General features: G+C 40.1%; 1 protein-coding gene across 7 annotated transcripts in view; it reads right to left on the reverse strand.

The window, feature by feature from the left end:
* Window positions 1-1,175: 1,175 nt before the first annotated feature.
* The window catches only part of LOC125457999 (protein FAM131A-like), a 60,309-nt gene continuing 35,727 nt past the window's right edge, over window positions 1,176-25,757 (reverse strand). For all 7 annotated transcript variants that reach the window (XM_048542841.1, XM_048542836.2, XM_059651114.1 and 4 more), the window contains 4 exons: window positions 14,868-14,961; window positions 9,718-9,900; window positions 5,591-5,719; window positions 1,176-3,798 (listed from right to left, as the gene is read on the reverse strand). In XM_048542841.1, the coding sequence (XP_048398798.1) occupies window positions 3,299-3,798; window positions 5,591-5,719; window positions 9,718-9,900; window positions 14,868-14,937 (882 nt within the window). In that variant the 5' untranslated portion in view covers window positions 14,938-14,961 and the 3' untranslated portion in view covers window positions 1,176-3,298. The remainder of the gene's footprint in view (window positions 3,799-5,590; window positions 5,720-9,717; window positions 9,901-14,867; window positions 14,962-25,757) is intronic.

The raw sequence follows: 25,757 nt of genomic DNA on the forward strand, positions 1-25,757 counted from the left end.
AATATTCCTCACTAAGTCTTGCTGTTTCCAGTGTAGTGACAGCAGAAATTAGACAGTTGCCATTATTTGTGATAATGGGAACTGCAGATGCTGGAGAATTCCAAGATAATAAAATGTGAGGCTGGATGAACACAGCAGGCCAAGCAGCATCTCAGGAGCACAAAAGCTGACGTTTCGGGCCTAGACCCTTCATCAGAGAGGGGGATGGAGAGAGGGAACTGGAATAAATAGGGAGAGAGGGGGAGGCGGACCGAAGATGGAGAGAAAAGAAGATAGGTGGAGAGAGTATAGGTGAGGAGGTAGGGAGGGGATAGGTCAGTCCAGGGAAGACGGACAGGTCAAGGAGGTGGGATGAGGTTAGTAGGTAGATGGGGGTGCGGCTTGGGGTGGGAGGAAGGGATGGGTGAGAGGAAGGACCATTTCCACTCCCCCCCCCATTCTTTAGATGACATGTCCATCATGGGCCTCCTGCAGTGCCACAATGATGCCACCTGAAGGTTGCAGGAACAGCAACTCATATTCCGCCTGGGAACCCTGCAGCCTAATGGTATTAATGTGGCTTCACCAGTTTCAAAATCTCCCCTTCCCCAACTGCATCCCTAAACCAGCCCAGTTTGTCCCCTCCCCCCACTGCACCACACAACCAGCCCAGCTCTTCCCCCCCACCCACTGCATCCCAAAACCAGTCCAACCTGTCTCTGCCTCCCTAACCGGTTCTTCCTCTCACCCATCCCTTCCTCCCACCCCAAGCCGCACCCCCATCTACCTACTAACCTCATCCCACCTCCTTGACCTGTCCGTCTTCCCTGGACTGACCTATCCCCTCCCTACCTCCCCACCTATACTCTCCTCTCCACCTATCTTCTTTACTCTCCATCTTCGGTCCGCCTCCCCCTCTCTCCCTATTTATTCCAGTTCCCTCTCCCCATCCCCCTCTCTGATGAAGGGTCTAGGCCCGAAACGTCAGCTTTTGTGCTCCTGAGATGCTGCTTGGCCTGCTGTGTTCATCCAGCCTCACATTTTATTATCTTGCCATTATTTGTGCTAAAGAATGTCTAGTAATTTAAATTCTATGTTTAAAGAACATTTGTATTTAATTAGACATAAGTGGTAGGTTCAAGAAGTTCAAAGTCTGCCATATACTGAAAGAAACATGAAGAAAAGTCAACAAGCTGTTTGAAGCAAACAAAGAAACATTACTGATAGTTTATTTGGAATTCTTAATTATTACTATAACAAAGAAAATGATAGACAAAAGAAGACACAAGTTATATCCTAAAGAACAGTACCACATACTACATTTACAATATTACAAAATAGATGAGTGCAAGTAGAATTCATAGGAACATTCACAGTGGCATCTTCCATTGAACTGGGAACTTCTAAAATTTTTAGTGTTACAAAACCTTTGCACAAATAGTAATGGAGAGATCTGCAACCTCTGTTAACGCCTATGTGGAAAATAATTTGAACAGCTTTATTCAGCAAGGTTTATTAGAACCCCAGTTGTAGCAAAATAGCCCTGCTCTTAAGCAAAAAGACGATCCACTTTCACCCTGTCTATACTTCGATTCAAAAGTAGGAAGTATGACAAAGACTAGCAATTACTTAGTTGCAGACTCAAGTACATCCAAAACAATCAGGCAATATGATCAAATGTTTACAGCCAAATTATGACGGATCTTGCAGCTTTTTAAAAAAATTACAGAGCTTGATTTCCCAGTTTTGGTCTGTAACAATTGTTACTCGGTTTGTCTATGTCTTAGAAGGAGAAAAAACACATGCTTTCTTAACTCTCCTGAGATGCTGTTAAAGCATAATCAATCAGGCCACTTCAGTATTCTGAGGAGGGTCAGGTAGAGGGGCGTGAGGGCTCCAAACATTAATGCTGTACAGTCTGGGCCATATCAAGCCCTGAAACATTTTAGCAGGCATTCAAGGTAGGTGATGTTTCTTGGGAAAATTAAGAACATTTACAAATCATATCCAGCAAACTCCAAACGAAAAGGCAGACCCAGTCAAACAAAACGGTTGCTAATGAGATGTAACCAAGTCATAGTTATGGGCAATCTGAAGCAAATGAATTGCTCATAATTTTTCAAGAAAACAGCCACAGCCAATTAAACATTGCATGGAAGTTGTTTTTTCCACTGCCAGGCCATGACCGTGCCAGGAAAACAGCAATAACACAAAAAAAGGAAGCCATTGGCAGAGAACCTTCACCAATTAAAACCTTCCTCACATGAGTGAATGATTGAAGCACCTAGCTAGAAACTAATGAGTCCTGGTATACCTTTCCGAATATAATTTGAAAGAAAATAGATTAGATCCATGTATCATCATCATTACATTGGCCGATACAGTCATCAAATTCACGCACTTCCAGATGGAACTTTCTTGTAATTTTTAGAAATTAATGCTTTGAAACTGCCACATCAATTGGTATTTCAGGCACTCACGCGTGACTTTTATTTGAGTGGGATATTGACTGCATTATTCTTGTATAATATATGTTAAACTTGCAGTTTAAATGGCATGACAATGAAAGTCAGAAATACCACAGTATTCTTTGTTTGTAGACTATATCACACAGTGATAACAAAGAAGTATCCTACAGCAACAGCACTGAAGCCCCGTGCAATCCAATTTACAGCAATACCTCACAAGATGCAGACACAAATACAAAAATATAAAATTTGAACCATAATGCACTTTTCCTTTACTGCATCAGTGGAAACTATTTTATCCAAAATTAGATTCAACTGTGGGAATTTAAAAGATTTAGAGATTTGCATGTTTTTCATTTAGACCATTGAAAATCAATTTATCATCTGACTATAATATGTTGAATGGTATAAAACTAGAAGGTTAAAAGCAAATACCTCTTATGTGAAATATTTTTAAAAAGACATGTCGTCTGTTTTTAAGAACATTCCAGCAGCTGCTTAATCTTTTACGAAGATTATAATTTGGCCATTTTAGCACAAGACATAGCCATGCCATTGTGACTGGAGAATGCTTTCCAGCATGAAAAATAACATAGCATGTAATTTAAAGATCAGTACGAAAGATTCTCAAAGCTTGAGCTACATACCGTGCTAAGAACATTTCAGCAAACAGTTCCTTTTGGCACTTCATAGCATGCAAACCTGTGAAGTGCTTGAACCTTTGCATCAAACCTCAGGCAATTATTTGTGCAAAGGCTATTTTTACAGTCTTTTACAAAATACAGACCGATTGTTTGGACGCCTCACGACCAGTATCAAAGGGAGAAACACATGCCAGGGTCACAAAGGATTCAGTGATCTTCTGCATCGTCCTCATCCAGAGATACTACACCTGAGGAAGCAACGTCTGATACTTTTCTACGTCCCTCATACTCACCATCCTCCTTCTTACAGATGGTTTTGTAATCTTGGCATGACAAGTCATCTTCCTCTGGGGTAAAACAAGATTCAGCATAAGACACAGAATAAGAGGAGTCCTCACAGATAAGGTTCCTAAAGGCACATTCAGTGTTGCTGTTTGGTTGCAGCTGAGTGATCGTGTCCCTGTGATCAGTCATTGCACTGATCTGACCAAACAGTTTTGTGGCTAATTCGGTGGGGGACCCCAGCTCCATTTTAAGCAAAGGGTGATCTTCCAGGCTGCACAGACTTGAACAAAGGGTCTCTGGGGAGACAGTTTGGGAGGAATCACTTTCCTGCTCACATGATGCCTGTCTCACTGTTAGTTTGCACAAATGGCTATGCAGCATATCACTCGAATAATTCAGTTGGGGGTATTGTCCAGCTGCATCTGAAACAATAAGATAATTGCAGTTCAGAAATACAGTGGTATGATTGGATATTACAGTCCTACAATTTCTTGATTATTGGACAAAAGTCATATACAGTAGGTAGAGATTTAATGCATTCACATACAGTATTTGATCATGCGTTCTAAAGATAAAATCTGAAAAAGACAGAATGCATTCTAGAAAGCTAATAAATGATTAAAAACATATTTTTTAACTTTTCCCTATCAAAACTGTTCCCTAAAAAGCCTCAATGCTTGCAGAACTGAATATTTGGTACCATCAATCCTTGTTTTACTATCAGAGGCCAAACTCTAAGGTGTAACAGTCAAAATTATTGATTTCTTTCAGCTTCACAGAGTATCAATAGAAACATTCCAGATGTACCACATGGACAATGGCTAAAGACTGGTGAAGCTTATGTCACAAGTAATTTGTCAGCCTTTTTCAGCAATCACAGTATAAAAATACCAGAATTGGATTAGACCATAATGGCCCATCATAATGGTCCATTGCTCAATCTAATCATGGATGGTCTTAGCCTTCAACCTGATCACCTAAGGGACCATAAATAGATGTTAAAAATCTTCTGGCGTGCGGAATTCTAAAAATTCACAATCCTTTGAAAGAAGTAATTTCTTCTCATCGTAGTCCGAAATTATCAGAGTTTTATCCTGAGACCGTGCCCTCACTTCTTCAATTGTTCCAACAGTGGAAGTCTGTACTTGAAGTAATTAATTCTGCTCCCAGTATTAGATTGTTAACAATCTTTCAGGATCATGGGTAGTGCTCCCACTGCTCACAGGACCTCTAACATCCATTCTATACATGTTCCCAACCACTTAGAATCTGACACACTTAAAATTCATGGGGTGGCAGTACACCCAATTCTTAAATCATTTATCACTTCAATTCTAGTCAGAAATCAGCAAAGGCAGAATGAGAAATCTAGTCCTGATGTGACAGAGATGATGCATCTGGTTTCAAGGGCCCACATTAAAGTCAGGAAAACTGATAAGTCTCTTTCTTCTGATATTAGAAAATGGCCCTCTACTGGCAGTGCTTGTGCCTAGATGTTAAACAAGGGGAAAGAATGATCCTAGTTGTGAAGTCTTCCATAATTAGATAGCCTACATACAGATGCTGTCAAGGATCACACACGAATCATGCTTATGCAACATACAGTGACAACCAGCCATGTAACAATACTTCAGATGTTCTGACGAAGTCATCTGGAACTCGAAACCTTGACTCTGTTTCTCTCTCCACAGATGCTGCCAAACCTGCTGAGTTTTTCCAGCAATTTATGTTTTTACATCAGATTTCCTGCATTTGTAGCATTTTGTTTTTATATAAAAAGGGCCCTTTGAAAAATGACAGTGGGAAGATGTTGGGGGGAGATTTAAATTGCAAATACGTGATGACATGCAAAGTTAGAAAAATAACAGTAACAGTAAATAAGCCTTGAAAAGTATCAGAATTATAATCAAATGATAGGAAAAAAAAGACTAAGAGAAACAGACAGAACAAGAAAGATTATTCATGACAGTGCAGATGCTGTTATTTACAAACATGTTTTGAATTATAATAATAGTTTAATTGGCTCCATATTATTTCTGCCTCACTCATACTTGAATGGACACAGGTAATATATGTAAGGAGAATCATGAAAACACAGAAAAAGCACGAAGAACAGTTACGTCTACAGCAGCACCAACATCATATAATTCAGTACAAAGTGATCACCAATACAATGATAGCAGAACAAAAAAGTGATTTGAAAGGGACCATTACCAGCTGGCAGCGTGCTGTCACTAGTTGGTACAAAATCTTCATCATACGAGTCATCATTTGAATCATCGCCATCGACAGACGACCACGCTTTGAGTTTAGCCTCTGCAATCTCAAATTGTTCTGCCACTCCTGAAATGCAAATACCTTACTTAAAAATCATTGCGTGAACAGAGTTTAGTAAATACCTGTGTGTGCTACCAAATTAAAGATTTCATAAGATATGCAAAACTGTATGATATTCATCCTTGAACTCCAACTCATTCTTCAATATTATGAAATATTTTTGAGAGGACATTATCTGTTTTTAAGAACATATGTAAAGAGGACTAATTTAAATAGTGATGTTTCTGTTAGTATCTCAGCGATGATGTGATATTACAGACCAGTTGTAATCTTGCTACCAAATGTGTTATTAGTAAATGTTTTATCAATTTAAAATTTGCACAAAGTGTCATGGATGGAAATAAATTTGCAATGGTGTGAAAAATCAACTATCTTCACAACTGTAATCTATTTTCATTATGCAATCCAGCAAATCTCTATATTCTTGTTTGTAAAATTATACAGTAGTGAATTTAATACCACACAACACTTAAAACTCTGCATTTGTCCTGAATTATTTGAATGCATTTATAGTGTTCTAAAATGGAGAGCACGTTTAAAAAGTACTTTTAAAATCTTCTTCAAAAATTTATCAATATTTAAAAATCTGCCATACCAAATTAATATTTACAAAAAAAAAACAGAGAAACCATTCTTATGATGGAATTGTATCTACTGGAGCCAAAAGGCTAAAGGAGATGTTATGGAGATTTACCCTCACCTCACAATTGATGCCCTTGTCCCCAGCAAAACAGATACTCTCTCCCATCCTAGTCATTACCCCAGTGTGACCCCCATTTTTGCTCCTTCAATTCTGAAGTGGTACATATTTGGTTTAGCCATCCATCACCAGATCTGGCCAGAATATATCAAGAGAAGGAAGAAGTGAATTTCATGGCGCTTAACGTCAAAATGGATTTGACTGAATCCAAAACATGTGTTCCAATTGAAAATTTAATTTATCAGTATTAATTACAGTATGTTCAAGAAGCTACAGGCATTGAGAATATGATAATCAATGTAAAGGAAAAATAATTGGTATTTAGGCATTCCTCTGAAACATTACTAGGCACTAACCCTCATCTTTAATGCTCAATACTTGTTTAACACAAATCTTCCCAATAAACTGGTTTTCTGAATTGAGACTACCATGTAGAATTTGTATGAAAACTTAACTGATGTTCAGGCTGTCTTCAATATACAAGAGAACAACAAGTTTGTTAATCAGATGACTAAATTTATTGCATAACAAGAAACAGAATTCTATTCACTTGTGATGAGGTTATAAAAAAGAAATTTTGTAAAAGTAGTTTGTTGCTAAATAAACTATGTCAGTTCTATATTCCTCCTTATGATGGTAATGGTTTTATACCCAAGTGCACACAAAATCTATTTCGTGTGTTTGCCTTAACATGTAAGGTTCAGTTCAAAGTCTAGTGACCATTTGTCAAGTGTTTAAAAGCTGGAAAACAAATTTGAACTTCTTTTCCTTTTGTTCCGAAATGGCTGATGTCTACCAAAGTCTGATTTCAAAGAAATCCCAAAAGCTCTCAATGATCCAAGTATTTTATGCATTAGATAGACAACAAGAATCAGCAAGCTCCACAACTATTGAAAATAACACATTTAAGACTCAAACAAAAACAGAAAGAGCTGGAAAAGGTCAGTAGGTCTGGCAGCATCTGTGAAGAGAAATCAGTTAACATTTCGGGTCCAGTGACTCTTCCTCAGAATGGCTCTCCAGCAATTTTGGTTTTTGTTTGTATAATCTGCAGTTGCTGCCTGAGATGAAATCAGACTATTTAGCACAGATTAGCTATTCTGTCTTTATGATTGAGGGCTACACTGAGCAATGCGCTGATGCACAAGCTAAGGGGAAGTCAGGGGAAGTCCAGTTCCACACTGTCAACCTAAGCTTTTTCTCTGCCCTATCGGACATCAAGGACTATAAGTACACCAAACTTGCTCATGCTGAGCTCCAAACACAGACCTCCTCCACCACACTAAACCCTAACCCTATCCACAACCTCATTCTTAATTTGCCCAGCGCTATTAGCCATGCAGCCACCTCAGCCGCTCCCACTGATGCTGTCAACGAAGGCACTTCCACCATTCACATCAACTACGTCATTTCTGCCGCTGACACCAATGACATCACGTCCGCTGCTGACGCTGCTTCTGCCACCAAAATCAATAACGTCACTTCTGCGTCCACATATGTTACCATCCCCATACACACACCTACTCCCAAGATAGTCTTCACCCCAACTCTCAGCTCCAGCTCTAAACCCAGCCCCAGCCCTACACCCTGCCGGGTATTTACCATCCCCCACCCCAGACCTCCCCCTCACGAGGACAAATGGTCAGGCCACAGAAAAGGACTCACATTCATTCCCTTGCGCCGACCAAAAAAAAGCCCAGCTCTGATGAAGGGTCCCGACCCAATATGTCAACTTTCCTGCTCCTCTGATGCTGCCCGGCCTACTATGTTCCTCCAGCTCCACACTGTGTCGACTTTGGTTTCATGGAAAGTGTTATGATGATAGTCGGGTTACTAAGCAAAATTTTGTGGAGGTAACCAGAGGCTCGGCCGCTGGCTAAAGAACTGGCAAGAACCATGTGTCATTTCTTTACCAGTAGACTCATCACATCATATGTCAATCAGGCCCTTGACAAATCAGCAGTGGCCTTAGCCAGTATCAAGGACCCAAAATAGAAATCATACCCACGAACGGCAACTGCTGAGTCAGGACAAGGAATAGATGGTTGCTATCTGCATCACACTCAAGACCTAAGATCATAGCTAGATCCTAGAGGAAAAAGGTAGCGGCTTAGGGGTTGCAGGGGAGACAGATACATCTCTTAATCAGGCACTGAGTACCTTTGAATGAGGGATGCCTCTTCAGAAACCTGCCTGTAATCCACATGGGTTTGCGCGTCATACTTCCTGCGAGCTCCCCATTGGGTCAATACAAGTAGTGGCAGGATGAAACATTTAAGTGGGCATTAATTAGCCACCTAAGGCCTTAATTGGCTACGAGGTAGGAAGGCCATTGCATCATGGTGGAGGTGGAGACCACAACCTCATCCTTTCAGCTACCAAACTCGCCTCCAGAGAGTGCACAAGATTCCCCATCTGAAAATTATTTCCGCTAGTACAAAATAAGAGAGAGGAGATTATAAAGATTGACTGATTCCACTATAATTGATACCCAGTTAAACTCTTTGTCTGCTTCACCCTGGTCATTCTCTTTTGTACAGCCCCAACTATTAGTTCATTCAATTTGAAGGAAGCATAGTCGGTTTAACCAAATGTTACTATAGCTAGAACACTTCAAGGAATAACAAACATCAGCCTTGTACCAGAAACCTACCCATTACTCTAAGATTGTCATGGGGAACAGAGGTATTTTAGGGGATTATTTTGCATCGTATTCATAGCAACTTTCCAAATGAAAGTTGAGTTGTGCCGCACAAATGGAAAAAAAATGTCATTGATAAAGGGCACCAGACTTTAGGCTGACACTTCAGTGCAGTACTGAGCAATTGCTGCTTTGTTTAAAATGCATTATTTTGAATTAAATTAAGATCCCACCTGGATGTTCAAGTTAGTTCATAAAAGGTCAGCTGGTGTCTTCAGAAAAATGGAAAATTCAGAAGGATGACAAATTTAAGATCATTTATTATACATAAAAAGAAAATTTCTAAACTGGCATTAAAATGACTGAACCAATTATGATAATTCACCTAAATTATTCTAAGCCTTACCACTGTTTATCAAGTTCTCACATCGTGCATGTGGCTCGTCTCCTAATTTGTCTTTTTACCAATATGTAAGATCAGTGCTCGATTCATGTTGACAATAGAATTGTCATTCACAGTACTTATCAAATATGTGACATTCACAACCATACACCATGTTTTACTATGAATGATCAAGCAGTTTTTTAAAAATGTCTTTTATGGATCAGGCAGCTGAATAAATTATATAGACATGTAATAGCCAAATTTAAAAGTTGATCTACCTGCTGCGAATCTTGCTTCTTGTTCACCTTCACTTAAGTCGGAATAGGAATTGAAATCAATCTCCAGAGTCATTGGAGATTCCATAGGCTTACACCAGCCCTTCCATTCTATGAGGTGAGCAACTCGACCCTGAGCCATGGCAGTAGGCTTGGTTACATGGTCTTTTACAACCTGGGAGAAACCTGAGGAAAAGAAAGGAAATTGGCTCAAAAGGAGGGATGTGTAGAAAATAAGATAATTTTGAACAAATCAACAATTTCAATGAAAAAATTATTTCAGTAACACAGTCCACTAAAAAGAACTTCCAAGGCTCCTAAGACAGTACCTTCCAAACTCATGACCAGCAGGTACCTGGGAATGCCATCAGCTGGAAGTTCTACTCCCAGTTACTCACCATCCAAACCTGTAAATATTTCATCATTCCTTCATCATTAAATGAGTTATGTACACATACACCGAGGTTTCTTGCTTCTGCACACCTTTTATAATAGAGTAAAACGAAGAATTCTGGCTATCCATTTCCTTTGTAGCATCATTCCATCCGCACGGTCAAAGTTCTAGAACTCCCTTTCTAATGGCAGTGTGGTTCTACCTTTACCAAATGTACAACAGTGGTTCAAGAAGGCAGCTCATCAGCACCTTCTCAACAGCAACTAGAGTCGGGAAACAAAATGTTGATCCAGCCAGTGACACCCACATACCATGAATGAATAAAAAAGTCAAACCTAAACTATTAGGGTAAAGTAAAATCAAACAAATTTTAAAAGTATACACATTCCAGAGTTATATTTGAAGCTGACGTGAGTAAGAAGGGTGCAGCGATCAACACATCATTATTCCCTTCCTTTAGTGAATGGATTCTTACGATGATCAAACTTCAAAGGTATGCCAACAGTTGCATGGTAAAATCCTTTGCGATATTGAGAGATTCGGAAGGGCATTGTATGTCTTTCTTCTTTGCATTGGCTTTTATTTCCTGTTTGAAAAATTTGTTAAAAACTTAAATTTTGTTGGTAACTTAAATGCTCAAATACTGTCGTTGGGTGAACTGTGTCCTGAACTCGGAGACATTAGGAAGCATCATAATAAGTTAGTGAGGCCAATTTCCAAATCAGGACTACAATGCAACAGATGCTGTACTAGGCCATAGGGAAAGCCAAAGACCCAGCTGAGCTTCCTTAATCTTGGCTTTGCCATAAGCAAAAGGCTGTAGAACATTGCTCAATGTGCCTTTTATGTCTAAAGAATAAAAATATAAAGTAATACAATGCAAACATGAATACAGCAGGTGGTAATACTCTATAAAGATTATAACAGAATGCTAATTAAGCACCTAGCCCTCAACTAAATGTTTAACATTCAGAATTGTTGGGTTTAGGTGTTATTTACATAACAGGTTAGAGGTACATTATTCAGAACACAAAGCAATTTCATGGCATCACAGAAATATTATGTTGCAAAAGGAAGCCATTCAATCCCTCATCTACACCATTTCTGAGCGTTTGAACAGTATGGAGCTCCTGCCCATTCTCTTTAATGCTACACATTGCTTCTGTTTAAATAATTATCTAAATACTTTCTATTTCTTCCACAACACTTCCAGTCAATGCATTCCAGACGTGTAATACTTGCTGTATGAAACGAGGTTTCTCTCAACTCACCTTTGCTTTCTTTGCAAAACATTTTAAAACTGTGCTCTTTGCTAGCGAGTTTTGAGAAGATTTGTAGCTCAGGTTGAGGTTCTGTATGTGAGTTTGCTCGCTGAGCTGGAAGGTTAGTTTTCAGACATTTCATCACCATTCTAGGTAACATCATCAGTGAGCCTCCAACGAAGTGCTGGTGTTTTTCACATCTGTTCTGAACCTCTGTATTCAGCGTGGTTCTTAATAGTGTTTACTTTGTGTAAAATGAAGAACTCTGGCTATCCATTTCCTTTGTAGCAAAATCTATCACTTCTACTTCTCTGCATTGAATTTGGTTTACTATCTACTTACCCACTCCATCAAGCATCCTCCCAAAGTTTACAATTCTCCCAAGTTTTGTGTTATCCATAAACTTTGAAATTGTCTCCTGAACATCAAAATCTAGATCATTTAGACTCATCAGAAAAGGCAACGGTTTCAATATCAACCCCTGGGGAACTCCACTACAAGCCCTTTCCCAGCCTGAAAGATACCCACTGACCATCACACTGTTTGCTATTCCACAAGTAACAGTGTATCTACATTGTGACTATCCTTCTAATCCCATGGCCTGTAAATTTCCTCAAGTTTGTTTTATGACACAAAGAGAATGCCTTTCAGAAATTCACATACACCAGATTAAATGGCTTTTCCCTCTCTTACTACCTCAAAATAAATTCCAGCAGTTTAATTAAATATGATTTTCCCTTAAACCCATGCTGACTCTTCCAATCAACACTTTTTTTTAATGTGACTATTAATTCTATCCCAGTGGCTCAATATTTAGCACTGCTGCCTCACAGTGCCAGGGACCCAGGTTCGACTCCAGCCTCGGGCAACTGTCTGTGTTCAGTTTGCATGTTCTCCCTGTGGCTGCGTGGGTTTCCTTCCACAGTCCAAAGGTGTGCAGGTTAGGTGGATTGACTATGCTAAATTGCCCAGGATGTCTATGGTGGAAAATGCAGAGATAGGGCAGGGGGTGGGTCTGGGTGGGATGCTATTTGGAGGAGGATGGGCCAAATGGCCTGGTTCCACACTCTAGGGATTCTATGAATTGTTTCTAGAAGTTTCCTCACCATCAAATTTAAAACTGACTGGTCTGTATTTTCTGCGCATATCTTTACGAGCTTTTTCAAACAAGGGGATATTCTTGGATGCATCTCATTCCGCCCTTGTGTCTTTACAACTTTTAAGTATGAAATGTTTTCTACTACCTCCTTATCAATTTTAAGCCGGTGACTGGGTTTCCTCAGTCATCATGGCCTGAGCACCATCTGCCTCACAGACAAAGACAGCTGCAAAGTATTCATTTAACACCTCAGCCATGCCTTTTGTTTATGCGTGTGAATGCCCATTTGAGTCCTTAGTCAATCCTCACCCTCCTTTTACCATTCTTTTACTCTCAATGTTCTCAAAGAAGTCTAGGATTTTTCTTTATATTAGCTGCCAGCCTCTCTTCATAATCCTTCTTTGCTTCCCCAATTTACTTTTTTTCACATCTGTTCTGAACCTCTGTATTCAGTGTGGTTCTTAATAGTGTTTACTTTGTGCCACCTCTCATGAGTGCATTTTTTCTTATTTTACTCAATTTCTATCTCCATTGTCATTCAGGGAACTCTGGATTTGTTCACTGTGCCTTTCCCTTTTCAGGGAACATATCTTGACTGTGCCCAACACATTCCCTCTTTGTGCTCAACCAATATTCCTGATAACCTTCAGTTTTAGTTTCTCTGGCCTAGCTCTGTCCTTGAGTAATTGAAATCGACTCTTCACCAATTAAACATTGTTACTCTGGATTGACCAATGTCATTTTCCTCTATCATTCTAAACCTTAAAATACAATAGTCACTGCCCCCTAAATGTTACTCCATTGTCAGTTTATTCATTTGGCCCACCTCATTTCCAAGAACTAGGTGCCTCCTTTCCTTTAAGTTTGGATTCTTACTGCCGTACAAAATTCTCATGAACACGTTCTCGGAATGCTTACTGCCCCATACGTACTGCTACCTCAGGTTATGAGCGGTTAATTAAAGTCCCCCATTATAACTACACAATGATGTTTACACCTCTCTGTAATTTCTTTGCAGATTAATTTCTCTATATCCTTCCCAGTACCGGGAGTCTAAAATGTTACGCAGAGCAATGTAATGGCACCGTCCTTATTCCTTAATTTGAACCAAGTCAATCTCATCCCTGGACCATCTGAAACATCCTCTTTGTCCAGTACTCAATACCAAAGACATTGCGCCTTCTCTTTCTATACTTTTTCTGAACGCCTTTTAACCAGGATATTTAATACTCATATCTGCCCTTCCTTAAGCCAGATTTCCATTATCGCCACAACATCATAATCCCACAAGTCAATCTGTGCCTGTAACACTCAACTTTACTAATTTTACCATAATTTTAATTTAACCATACTGATTAGTGGTAATACATAGTTTACTGCTGCCATTTGTAAATGCTGCCTCTTTTATAGGCCACGTAATCTGGTTTTATCTGCATATTGCTGAGGTCATTTTGAGGAGAATTGCTTTTCAGCTGATCTTTTCAGACATCAAAACAAAATTGCCAGAAATGAGTAATTTCTTTCTCTGGTTAAATACATTTTTTGAAGTTTGATTAATGGACGGATAAGGGACACTGATAGCTACTTTGCATCTAAATGGAGTATGATTCAGGGGCCAAATGGATCTTGCCCACCCAAAAGCTTTCTATTTTCTGTTGTTCACATTATTCCTGAAGTCAATTAAGGATTAAGTTCTGGAACCAGGGAAAATTAACCTGACAATTGACAGATTTCAGAGATAGTAGGAACTTCAGATGCTGGAGAATCTGAGATAACAAGGTGTAGAGCTGGATGGCCACAGCAGGCCAAGCAGCATTAGAGCTGCGGGAAAGCTGACATTTCGGACCTAGATTTACTTTCTTTTAATGGTGTGTCAAAGTAGTATTTACAGGTTAAAGTGTGTTCACTGCAACTCAAAATGTATGTTTTCATTTTAATTACAATTCTTTGTAGTTGACATAGTAAGCTAATGATTAGTAAATGACCTGAATATTATAATAGCGTATTCATAATATCATAGCTAGTTTGACATTTTGTTGGAATATCAGATATTTCTATTTGGCCAGAGTGTCAGAAGAAATGTCGAGATGTCTTGAAGATGTAGTACGAATTTGCATTCAATTCCAAAGTCTAATTATTGCAGTTGATGGAGACAACCACTACAGTCTACATCTCTCCTGGTTTCCTTGCTGTAGACCCACACCAGCCTTTTGAGTACTTCTATAATCACTGAGAACAAATCTTACATAAGGTGTAGTGCACGTACAAATTATTTGGGACGTTCACTTATATTTGTCCGAACATTCATATTTTAGTGAATTTAAATTACAGATTTCCAACCCCAAAAATGTGATTTTATGCAAATAATCATCCTTATTTATTAGGAATGCACACAAACCATGCAAAGATGATCTTGCAAGTGCAGCAATCTCCTGGATTGTAAGTGCGCGTCTTGATTTCGGTAACATTTCAATAGTGTCTTCAACATTTACCTGCAAAAATAGAGAGCAATCTATTAGCACTCAATACTGAATCTTACAAGTGAATAATACTGTCAATACTTTATCAGTAATAACATATATGTAAGTTTAGTTTGCTCCCCACCTCTAAAGCGAATCACGTTAGAAGACGGAGCAGCTTATTTAATTTGCTTTTAATTTTTTTTATTGTACAACAAACAATATAAAGTTTTACTTTTAATAATAAAAGTTGGCACATCTGAAATTGTTCACATGTGACGGTTCTGAGGAGGCAGAGACTTTCAGAAGAAAGAATATTCCATTTTATGGCAAAATATCAAAACGCAATAGCACATATTGGAGATTTCATGAACATTCTTTCTTCAATGCTTGCTACTGTATCAGTTTAAGTTGAAAACGAAAGCTCAATATTTTACCTCTAAGTTATTCACTTGACTTGTGAAGTGCACAAGGGACTTTTACTTTACCATTTTATTATGAGTCAGTATAACTTTTAACACCCACAAGAGGAACTAATACTGTCAAACAATTTCAGATTATTTTGTAAGCAATATAAATGTTCCCACAGAACAAGAAATATATACTTGCAAACATACAGATCTATGTACATGCATGGTCATTCATTTGTAACAACGTTTGTGAGATCAGTTCAGTATAAATATCATAATCAGTACAGATTTATCAAAATATTACATGGTGATATTTTGAGCACTTCTACTCAAAGCACTATATATTAAGGGAAGCAAATGGATTAAGAGTATACACACCCTTGCACATTTCTTTATACCCATCATATACAATTGCTTTTGACTTCATTGAAGCTACCATCTTCCCAGATCTAACCAGTCATATCATTATGCTGACTAAAGCCATCAATTCAGGGCCATTAGACGATTGCTGCATAGAGGTAATCATGTCTATCATAAAGTGTTATCATAAAATGCCCACCCTTTGGTATAAGTGAATACTTGACTGTCTCAAAGAATCCATTCCAGTCCATTCACTTACCTCCCATGCCTGAACTCTAACTACATTTATTTGTCTATTAAACAGAATGCATAGAGTATGATAACATGTGACAAGTTGCGGCTATAGTTTACAATATAAGAACGCAATAAATTAATAGGGACAGGAGTAGGCCACTTGAACCCTCAAGCATGCTCCATCATGGTTGATCTGATTGTAGCCTCAATACATTTTCCTAACCGCCACCCCGCCAGGTCTCAATTCAATTGCCAGTCAACAATAGGTCTAACTCAGTCTTGTACAAAGTAAATGGCCTAGCCTCCACTCCTTATTGCAGAGAAAACAAAGATAGCTCCAAAGACTAATGGCTCTCTGAAAGAAGAAATTCCTTCTTATCTGCATCTTATTCTGAAACTGCCTCCTGGTAGTTCTGGATTCATCCATTTGGAGAAAAATCCATTATGCTCAGTCATGCTCTAGAATGTTATAATATTCAATACAGAGCTGAGTCTTACAATTTTTGGATTAAGTTTGAGTTGCATCAAGATTTTTTTTTAGGAGGTTTGTTGCCACCAGGCCCAGATGGTTCTCTTGCCATACCTTACCAATCACCTCATTAAATGCCTCCCGCACTCCACAGCATCCTAAAAACCCAATTTTCACCCCATCTTACTACATATTGATCCTGGAACAACGTAGCACTCAGCGGATATCCACTGAAACACCAGGTCCTGAAGATGGTGCTGAATCAAGAGGGGTGGGGAAGTGCCAATGTGGGATTTCCTCCTCCCCAGGACCAGCAGTGAAGTCCAAAGCACCAGACCATGCAAGCCAGGTATGACGTTCACATTAGATTAAAGCAGTATCAATCATCTGGAAGAATGCACAGCTACGTAGGAAGATAGCCAATGTCCTCCACATTACCAATGTAAGTACCATATCTTCTCTCTGATACTTCATGCTCACTCTACCTCTGCTATACCTATCTCATACTAAGGCCCATGCTCCACCACTCTCACGACTGCCAGCACCATCCTCCCTTCGCTCATTTTCACCCAAATTAACTCCCTACACCACTCACCCTGCATGCCCTCTGTACTGCCTACTCACTTAGTCAAGACACCTTCCCACCTACAAGAAATGTAACAGCTATGCCACCCACTATCATCTCTCACAATACCAGCCTCTCTCTTATTCCAGGCAAATATAGTCCACAACAAGGAAAAAAAGAGTCAAGCCAGGTGGTGAGCTGCCAACATTCATCTCCTCACCCTTTATGAAGAGAGGATCCTGACTCTGATCCTACACAGGATACGGACTGGTATCAGACGCTGTCTTTTACTTACTGTGCCAGGGATCCCTGAGTAAAGGACATGCCTCTTGACTGGACTCAAACCTGCTGATGGCCATGACAACATTCCTTACTTTGGTATCTGCACTAAACAGCAGTGGACAGCAACAATTATATAAGTGATAAAACAAAGAACTGCAGATGCTGAAGATCTGAAACAAACCCCACTCCCAAACACTAAACTTGTCAATGATATAGGCTGCTTTCAGCACCGTCAAAATAGTCTCTCCTATTCTTAGCTCTCTCTAACTTTTTCAGCTTCTCTCTGTCTGGCTTTACTAGCAACCAATCCATTGTTTGGCTATCCTTTCAGATCTCTCACTTTCTGCACTCTGTAATAATTGTATCAAGGTGAGCCAGGTGGACCTCAAAGTGTGAGTTCCCTGATTGGGGTTGTTAATCTGGCCCAGTCAGGGATCTCTGGCTGACTGATTAGAACAAGAGTGCCAGTGGTTCTGGGGGAACTGGGCCAGTGTGAAGAACTCTCCACATGTAAATAAAGTGTGACTTGGTGACTGGATACCAGCATCTGTGAATTACTTCAGGCGCTAATCTCCATTTATCCGTTTAGTTCTCCCCCCAACCCCCAAACACCCCAACCCCATCCTGATCGTAAATACCGCATCTTCCTAGCTGCTATTTGTTCTGATGAAGAGTCACAGGACTCGAAATGTTAAATCTGCTTTCCCCTGCAGATCCTGCCTGACCTGTTGAGCTTCTGCAGTGATTAGATGAACCTGATATCTCTGACTGAGAGGGAAAATTGCAAATCGGCAAAGCAAGGTAACACAAGGCAGGAATTCTATAAAATTATGCAGGTAATTCAGAGAGAGAACAACACGAGAGCAAATAAAAAGTCCAGAGATGCAGTCAGGTCTAGTTCCAGATCTGGATGAATGTCCCTGAGCACACAGGGGCCTTGCTTTAGTGTTCCAGTGACAGTTACATTTGGAGGTAGAAGGTGGACTGAATTCAAAGGAACATTATGTATAAAGAACTGGACAAAGTGGGGAGAAACACACCCAATGCTACCCTCCCCCAATGGCCACGTTTGTGTGTGGTTGCATCAAGCTGTGCATACATCGTCAGTACGCAAACACAAGTGTCACTACTTACTGAGGTCCTACCTGTCCCCACTGTTGCTAAGGATAGGCTTGGTCTCGTTGCTGCGGAAAGCTCCAAGTAGTTGGAGCGCCTTGTATCACCTGTCCCTTGTGGAGACATTTGTGAAGAAAAATACCTTTGACCACAAGTCCATCAGGCAGTAGTCGGCACGTAACATCCTCAAGACCCTTCGGGTGAAGGAAAGGGTGGCTCTTGTTGAGTCGTTCCTTGCACAGACTGTCATAGTCATCTGGCAGAATGCCTCATCACCAGAACTCTCTAACAAGCACCAGGACATTGCTGGGCTAATGGTGGGAAGGGCTCTGCCTGTGAGATCCTTCATGCATGCCCAGACACTCTGCGCCACCACACACTGCCCTCGAAGTGGCTACGGAGGCGACGAGACTGTCTCACACCTCCTTCTGGGATGTGCCTATGCAAAGGAAGTCTGGACAGAAATGCAGTGGTTTTTGTTGAGATTTTTCCTCAGTAGCTCCATGACACGGGACTCTGTGCTCTACGGTCTGTTTCCTGGGACACACACAGAGAAAACGTTAGCTGTATCTGGAGGACCATCAACACAGTAAAAGATGCACTTTGGTCTGCCTGAAATTTGAAGGTGTTCTAGTTGAAAGAGTTGACCACGACTGAGTATTGCAACCTGGCACATTCCGAGATCCAGGACGACGTGCTGAGAGACTCACTAAAGCCAAGGCACAGTGGGGAAAGACGACCATGTAAGGTCCTCCTGCCAATCCATAACGGGGGTCCATCCACTTATCGGACCTTCCCAGAGGCCTCAGCTAAAAGCCAAGAGTTTAATTGTAAATATAGAGAAAGCTGAACCCCAATGATTTTTTCATTCTCTGCAAGTAATAATAGCACAGATCAGATTGACTACATTAACTCTGTATGTACACAAAGATTTCCTTCTATGAATAAAGTACATCTTTGCAATATAAAAAAAATTCCAGTGACAGTTACCAGTGCAGACCAATATACAGCATTGAAAGTCCTATATGTAGATCACAGATGTGTCTTGAGAGTTCTTAGAAGCTGGTGTTTGGCAAATGCCAATGTCCATGGAAGTGGGGCACTTGGTACTGCTGCCCACAGAGTAAGGGGAGAGTTGAATTTGCCAGATACCTGCTCAGCTTCCTAATGTCAAGCTTGTTTAGCGAGTTTGGTAAAATAGGAATCTAAATATTAATGAAGCTGTTGTGGAATTACCAAGCTGTTTACCAAGTGTTAATCCCAATTAAATGGCATCTTGACTGTCTAGCAAGAGCCACGTCAAAAACATAAAAGCCAGAATGAGAGATCTCGACATGGAGATGGGCTTTTATCGCTCAAACTCCAATAAAGATTCTGATCAAGATAATTTCTTATTCTTCTAAATTACAACATGTATAGGTCCAACCTTTCCCACTCTTCCTTGTAAGGCAAACACCTCAAACTCGGATCAGCCTAGCAAACCTTCTCGGAAACATTCCCTACAAAATTTTGTCCTTTAAGTAAGCTAATCAAAACTGCACACATTATTCTAGAGATAGTAGAAACTACAGATGCTGGAAAATCTGAGATAACAAGGGTTAGAGCTGGATGAACACAGCAGGCCAAGCAGCATCAGAGGAGCAGGAAGGCTGACGTTTTGGGCCTAGACTCGAAACATCAGCTTTCCTGCTCCTCTGATGCCGCTTGGCCGGCTGTGTTCATCCAGCTCTACACATTATTCTAGAATGTGGTCTCACCAATGTGGTGTACAGTTGTAGGAAGGCTTCTCTGATTTTTTACTCCTTATTCCTTTCAACAAAGTCTAACATTTCCTTCGTTTTCCTACTTACTTGCTAAAATTACATGTAATCTTTTGTGATGTGTGGACAAGATTAACCAGATCCTTTTGTTCCACAGAATTTTGCAGTCTATCTCCAATTAATTTCTATTTTTGATTCTTCCTGGCAAAGTGGGCAACCTCATTCTTTCCCACAATTTTTTTGCCCACTCACTTAACCTATCCATATCCCTTTGTAGCTTCCATAAAACTTGCTTTCCTACCCATCAGTTGAGGCCTCAACAATGATCCCTTCGGCATTCTACAGTTTTCAGCCATTCTGAAAATGTATTTTTTAATTTATTCCAACTATATTTCTCGTTATTTGCCTATCCTGTTTCCATGCTAATATATCATTCATTACATTATAGCGAGACTCTTGATTTATAAATAACATGCTGTTTAATGTCTTTTGGAGATCCAAATCCAATACATCCACTTGTTCTTCTTTATCCACTCTCCTTGTTCTACCCTCAAATAGGTTACTAATTTGTCAGGTCCAATTTCCCTTTCTCACAGCCATGTTGACTTTACCTGACTGTATTATCATTTTCTGAAAGATATACACAAGAGCAAGCACTGCTGAGAAAATTGATGGGCTTTAATTAAATGTCAAGGTCTGCGCATGCTTAGAGAACACCTTTATGCTTTTAATTTTAATCGCTCACCTCAGCCGAAGTGCAGTCATACAAATTTCTTGTATATATTATATTAAATTTATAATGTAGGCCATCATTTTAAATCTGGTCAAAACTTGGTAAACTGAAGCCTGCCTCCTTGCTAAAATTAAACAAATGTGCCAAATTCATGTGAAGGCAGGAGAAGGCTTGAGTACCACATTTCAGGAGCCAATGTGCACTGCCCACTCTCACACATGAATTTTAGACACTTGAACACAATGGGCCACTGCTGCCCATAGAATGAATCCATAAAAGATATAACACCTTCAGCAGAAGTGAAGGGAATGGTAAATAAAGGAAAAGATATTTAAACAGAATTTAGAGGTTTTAGAGGAATGCACTGTCAATCAAGCCCAAGTACTCCAGCAAGAGATGACTGAGAGGGAGAGGCATCACTTTGGTACATACATTACAGCCTGGAAGCAGTCACCTGCACTGAAGAGCAGATGTACAAGTAAGCTCAGGTAAAGTCCTTTTAACTTTCTTCCTCAATCTTAGAGCAATTGAGATGGCAGTTAGGGCTTTGACATACCCCTCCTGATGACTATACTTGTGGGAAGTGCACCCAGCTGCAGCACCTGGGAGACAGTGTTAGGGAACTGGAGGTGGATGCATTCAGGATCATCTGAGATGCTGAGCGGATCACAGATACAAGTTTCAGGGAGGTGGTCACACCTAAGGTGCCGACAGAGAGTAACTGGGAAAGGCAAAGGGAGTAGGCAGAGAGAGCTGGAATCCTCTGTGGCCATTTCCCTCAAAAACAAATATACCCTTTTGGATATTGTTGGTGGGGATGACCGTTTGGGGGAAAGCAGCATTAGCCAGGTCAGTGGCACTGCGACTGGCTCTGGGGCACAGCAGGAAAGAGTAACAGTAAACAGAACCTTAGTGATAGGAGAGTCAATAGTTAGGGGGACAGACAGGAGATTATAGGGCTGCAGACAGGAATCCAACTTAGCGTGTTGCCTCCCAGGTGTCAAGGTCCAGCATGTCTCGTAGTGGCTGCAGGACATTCTCAAGGGGAGGGTGAGCAGTCAGAAGTCATTGTGTATGTTGGCACAAATGACATAGGTAGAAATAGGGATGATGTCCCGTGGAGTAATTATACAGAGCTATAAAAAAGGTTAAAATTCCAGGACCTCGACGGTAGTAATCTCCAGGTTACTTCCAATGCCACGTACTAACAAGGGTAGGAATAGAAGGATATGGCAGAGAGCTGACAGGTAAGTCTGATGAACTCAGGGCATGGATAGGTGCTTTTGGCGAGACGGAGATGGAGGAAAGAGGGGACAGGTAGTTGCATTATTAATTAAGGGCAATATCACAGCAGTCAACAGAGATAAAACAACTGAGGAATCATCAGTGAGGCTTTGTGGTTAGTGCTAAGAAATAAGAAGGGGATGGTGACATTATTGGGATTGTACTATAGGGCCCCAAATAGGCAATGGGAATTAGAAGAACAAATGCGCAGGGAGACTTGCAGGAGAAGTAGGGTTGTCACAGTAGGGAATTTTATTTTTCCTAATATAGACTGGGACTGCCATAGTGTTAAGGGCTTTGATAGAGTGGAATTTTGTTAAGTGCGTTCAGGAAAGTTTCCTCAAACAGTATATAGAGGGTTCTACTCGAGAAGAGGCAAAACTCAGGAATTTACTGAAAGAGATCAGGAAGGTGGAAAGGGGGCATATGATAGCTTTGGCTGAGAAGATTAGTTTGAATCCAAAGAGATTCTTTAGTGTATTAAAGGAAAAAGAATAACAAGAGAGAGAATAGGACTCCTCAAGGACTAAAGTGGGCATATATGTTTGGAACCACAGGAGTTGGGTGAGGTTCTCTGAATATTTCTCCTGTGTTTACCATGGAGACTACAATTTACCAAGGCGACTTGGGAACTTCGGGAAGTTAGTGGCGATATCTTGGGGACAGTCCATATCACAGTCAAGAAGTGTTGGAAGTATTAGATGTATGAAGGTGGGTAAATCTCCTAGTCCTGACCAGATATATCCAAGAACCCTGCAAGAGGCTAAAGGGCCCTGCTGATATATTTGTATCATCGTTAGCCATGGGTGAGGTCCCAGAAGACTGGAGGGTAGTGAATGTTGTGCCCTTATTCAAGAAGTGCTATAAAGAAAAACTTGAGAGCTAGAGATCAATAAGCCTAACATCGGTGGTAGGTAAGTTCCTTGACAAGATTCTGGGGGAATAAGATATACAGGCATTGGGAAAGAGAGGGTTTGATTAGGACTAGTCAGCATGGGAGATCATGCCTCACAAATTTGATGAAGGCAGAGCAGTAAATGTAGTCTACATGGATTTTAGTAAGGCCTTTGATGTGGTTCCACATGGTAGGCTGCTCTGGAAGGTTAGATCACATGGAATTCAGGGAGACCTGGCAAACTGGATACACAAATGGCTTAATGGTAGGAAGCAGAGGGTAATACTGGAAAGATGCTTATATGACTGGATGCACATAACTAGTGGTGTGCCTCAGCGGTCAGTGCTGGGCCCACTGCCTGTTGTACAAGGCACAATTAGTAATAGGCAGTATCATGGTCAGTGAGGAAGGTTATCAGAAATTGCAGCATGATCATGATCAGCTGGGGAAGTGGGCTGAGAAATGGCAAATGGAGATTAATATAGATAAATGTGAGGTGCATTTTGTTAATAGTTTCATGGTGAATGGAAGGCTTTAAGGAGAGTAGTAGAACAGAGGGACATTGGAGTTCAGGTACACAGTTCTCTGAAAGTGGAGTCATAGGTAGACAGGGCAAAGGAGGAGGTTTTTGGCACACTGGCCTTCATCAGTCAGGGCATTAAGTACAGCAGTTGGGAAGTTATGTTGCAGTTGTACAGATCATTGGTGAGGCCACGCTTGGAGTATTGTGTTCAGTTTGGTCATCTTGCTATAGGAAGGATCTTATTAAACTGGAAAGAGTGCAGAAGAAATTTATAAGGATGTTGTCAGGACTCAAGGGACTGAGTTATGGGAAGAGGTTGGACAAGCTAAGACTTATAGAAGTATGCAAGATCATGACAGGCATGAATAGGGTGAATGCACTCAGTCTTTTTCCCAGGGTTGGGGAAATCAAAGACTAGAGGGCATCAGTTTAACGTAAGAAGGGAAAAAATAAATGGGAACCTGAGGGGCAACTTCTTTTATTAACAGAGGGTGGTACCCATACAGAATGAACTACCAGAAGTGGTTGAGGCGGGTACATTAACAACATTTAAAAAGGCATTTGGATGACTATATGGATGGGAAAGGTTTAGAAAGATATGAGTCAAGTGCAGGGAAATGGGGTCAGCATGCATGGGCATTTTGGTTGGCATGAACGTGTCTCTGTGTTATAGGACTCTGACTCCATGACTCAATAAATCACACCATCAATATAAATGGTTTCATTTAATCACCAAAATGGTCAACTGTCACCTGTTGTACTATTACCCAGAAAAAGAGAATTCTGCTGGGCCACTTTATAATAAATGGATTCTTCAGAGTTCATTAAAACAAAACTCCTTTTAAGAACAAATAGGAAAACTGGTTAACATCCAAGCAAAATCAGGAATTAGATCTGTATATCCTTTTGATTCTCGCGCACTCGCGCACACACACACGCACACGATATTGGCCAATGGTCTGAAAATTAAAGGTAGATTTTGATGAATTCACAATTTATAAATTTTCTTGTTGATGAAATTGAAATGCTGACAAAAATGACTGATGAAAAAATCTTTCAATCAAGCTTTAGTTCAGATGGAAATTAAGTTTATTCCAAGTCCTTTGAAAGTGGCCACAGTTCAGCTTCTCAGAGTTTGCAAGATAATTAAAGCATTGAGATTCACAGTATTTATCAGCTTCGATAGAGAGAGAGAGAGATAGATAGACAGAGAGAGGGAGGGGGAGAGAGAGAGAGAGAGAGAGAGAGAGAGAGAGAGAGAGAGAGAGAGAGAGAGAGAGAGAGGAGACTTACTGCAGCTTTATAACTCCCTAAGTTTGTGAAACATAAATCAAGTACAGAAAGGATTGCACGGCAGCCAGCAGGACAGGGACCCATGTTCTTCCAAAGTCAGGTTTTTACCAATTAAAATCTGTTTTTTTTTTCTTTCCCTAAAGTGTTACTTGTCTGATTTTCCACATACTTGACATTCTGTAATCAGCAGGTAGACAGTTCATAGTTCATATTAAATTGCTGAACTCATTTCAAAGAACCCACATGGGTTCTTCAATTCCTGTTTCACCCACAGTCTTCAAGCACTTCAATCTCTTACAGTCCTTTTTTCATAGACCATAAATATGTATGTGTTCCCAGCAATATACCGATAGCATTTATTCAATTGCTTAATTTATTCATCTTGGTGCAAAAGGGAGACAAACCAACTGAATATTTTACTTTAGAGATTAAAACACCATCTTCTTGTACTGAGATCACATTGACTGTTTATAATTGGTGAGTTAATTGAGATGGGGTATAACTTCACATATCGGCCAAATGGGCTTGGCGGGAATAACCCCATAAATGTGAATTTTTTTCAGTCTAGAAATTTAGCAAATGGGTTACAATTCTGATGACGTAGTTAAGCTAATTTAAAAATTGAACAGTTTGCAACCAAAATGCCCTTTCTTCCTGACTGTATTAAAATATTGAGGATGTGGGGAGAGAATAGAGGATGGAGTGTGGAAAATCCAACAATCTTATTCAAGAAAGTTCCTGACGACTGTCTTAACAACTAGAGGACAGTTTGTTTCTAAAATCTTACACTGTCAATGTTAACTATCTTCAGGAAAATCCTCAACTAGCACTGAGAGAGATAACTTGGAATAATCAACACATATTTGTAAAAGGCAAATCATGCTTAACCAATTTCATTAGATATT

Source organism: Stegostoma tigrinum, chromosome 14 (assembly GCF_030684315.1).
Source record: "Stegostoma tigrinum isolate sSteTig4 chromosome 14, sSteTig4.hap1, whole genome shotgun sequence".
In the NCBI taxonomy this organism is placed as follows: Eukaryota; Metazoa; Chordata; class Chondrichthyes; order Orectolobiformes; family Stegostomatidae; genus Stegostoma; species Stegostoma tigrinum.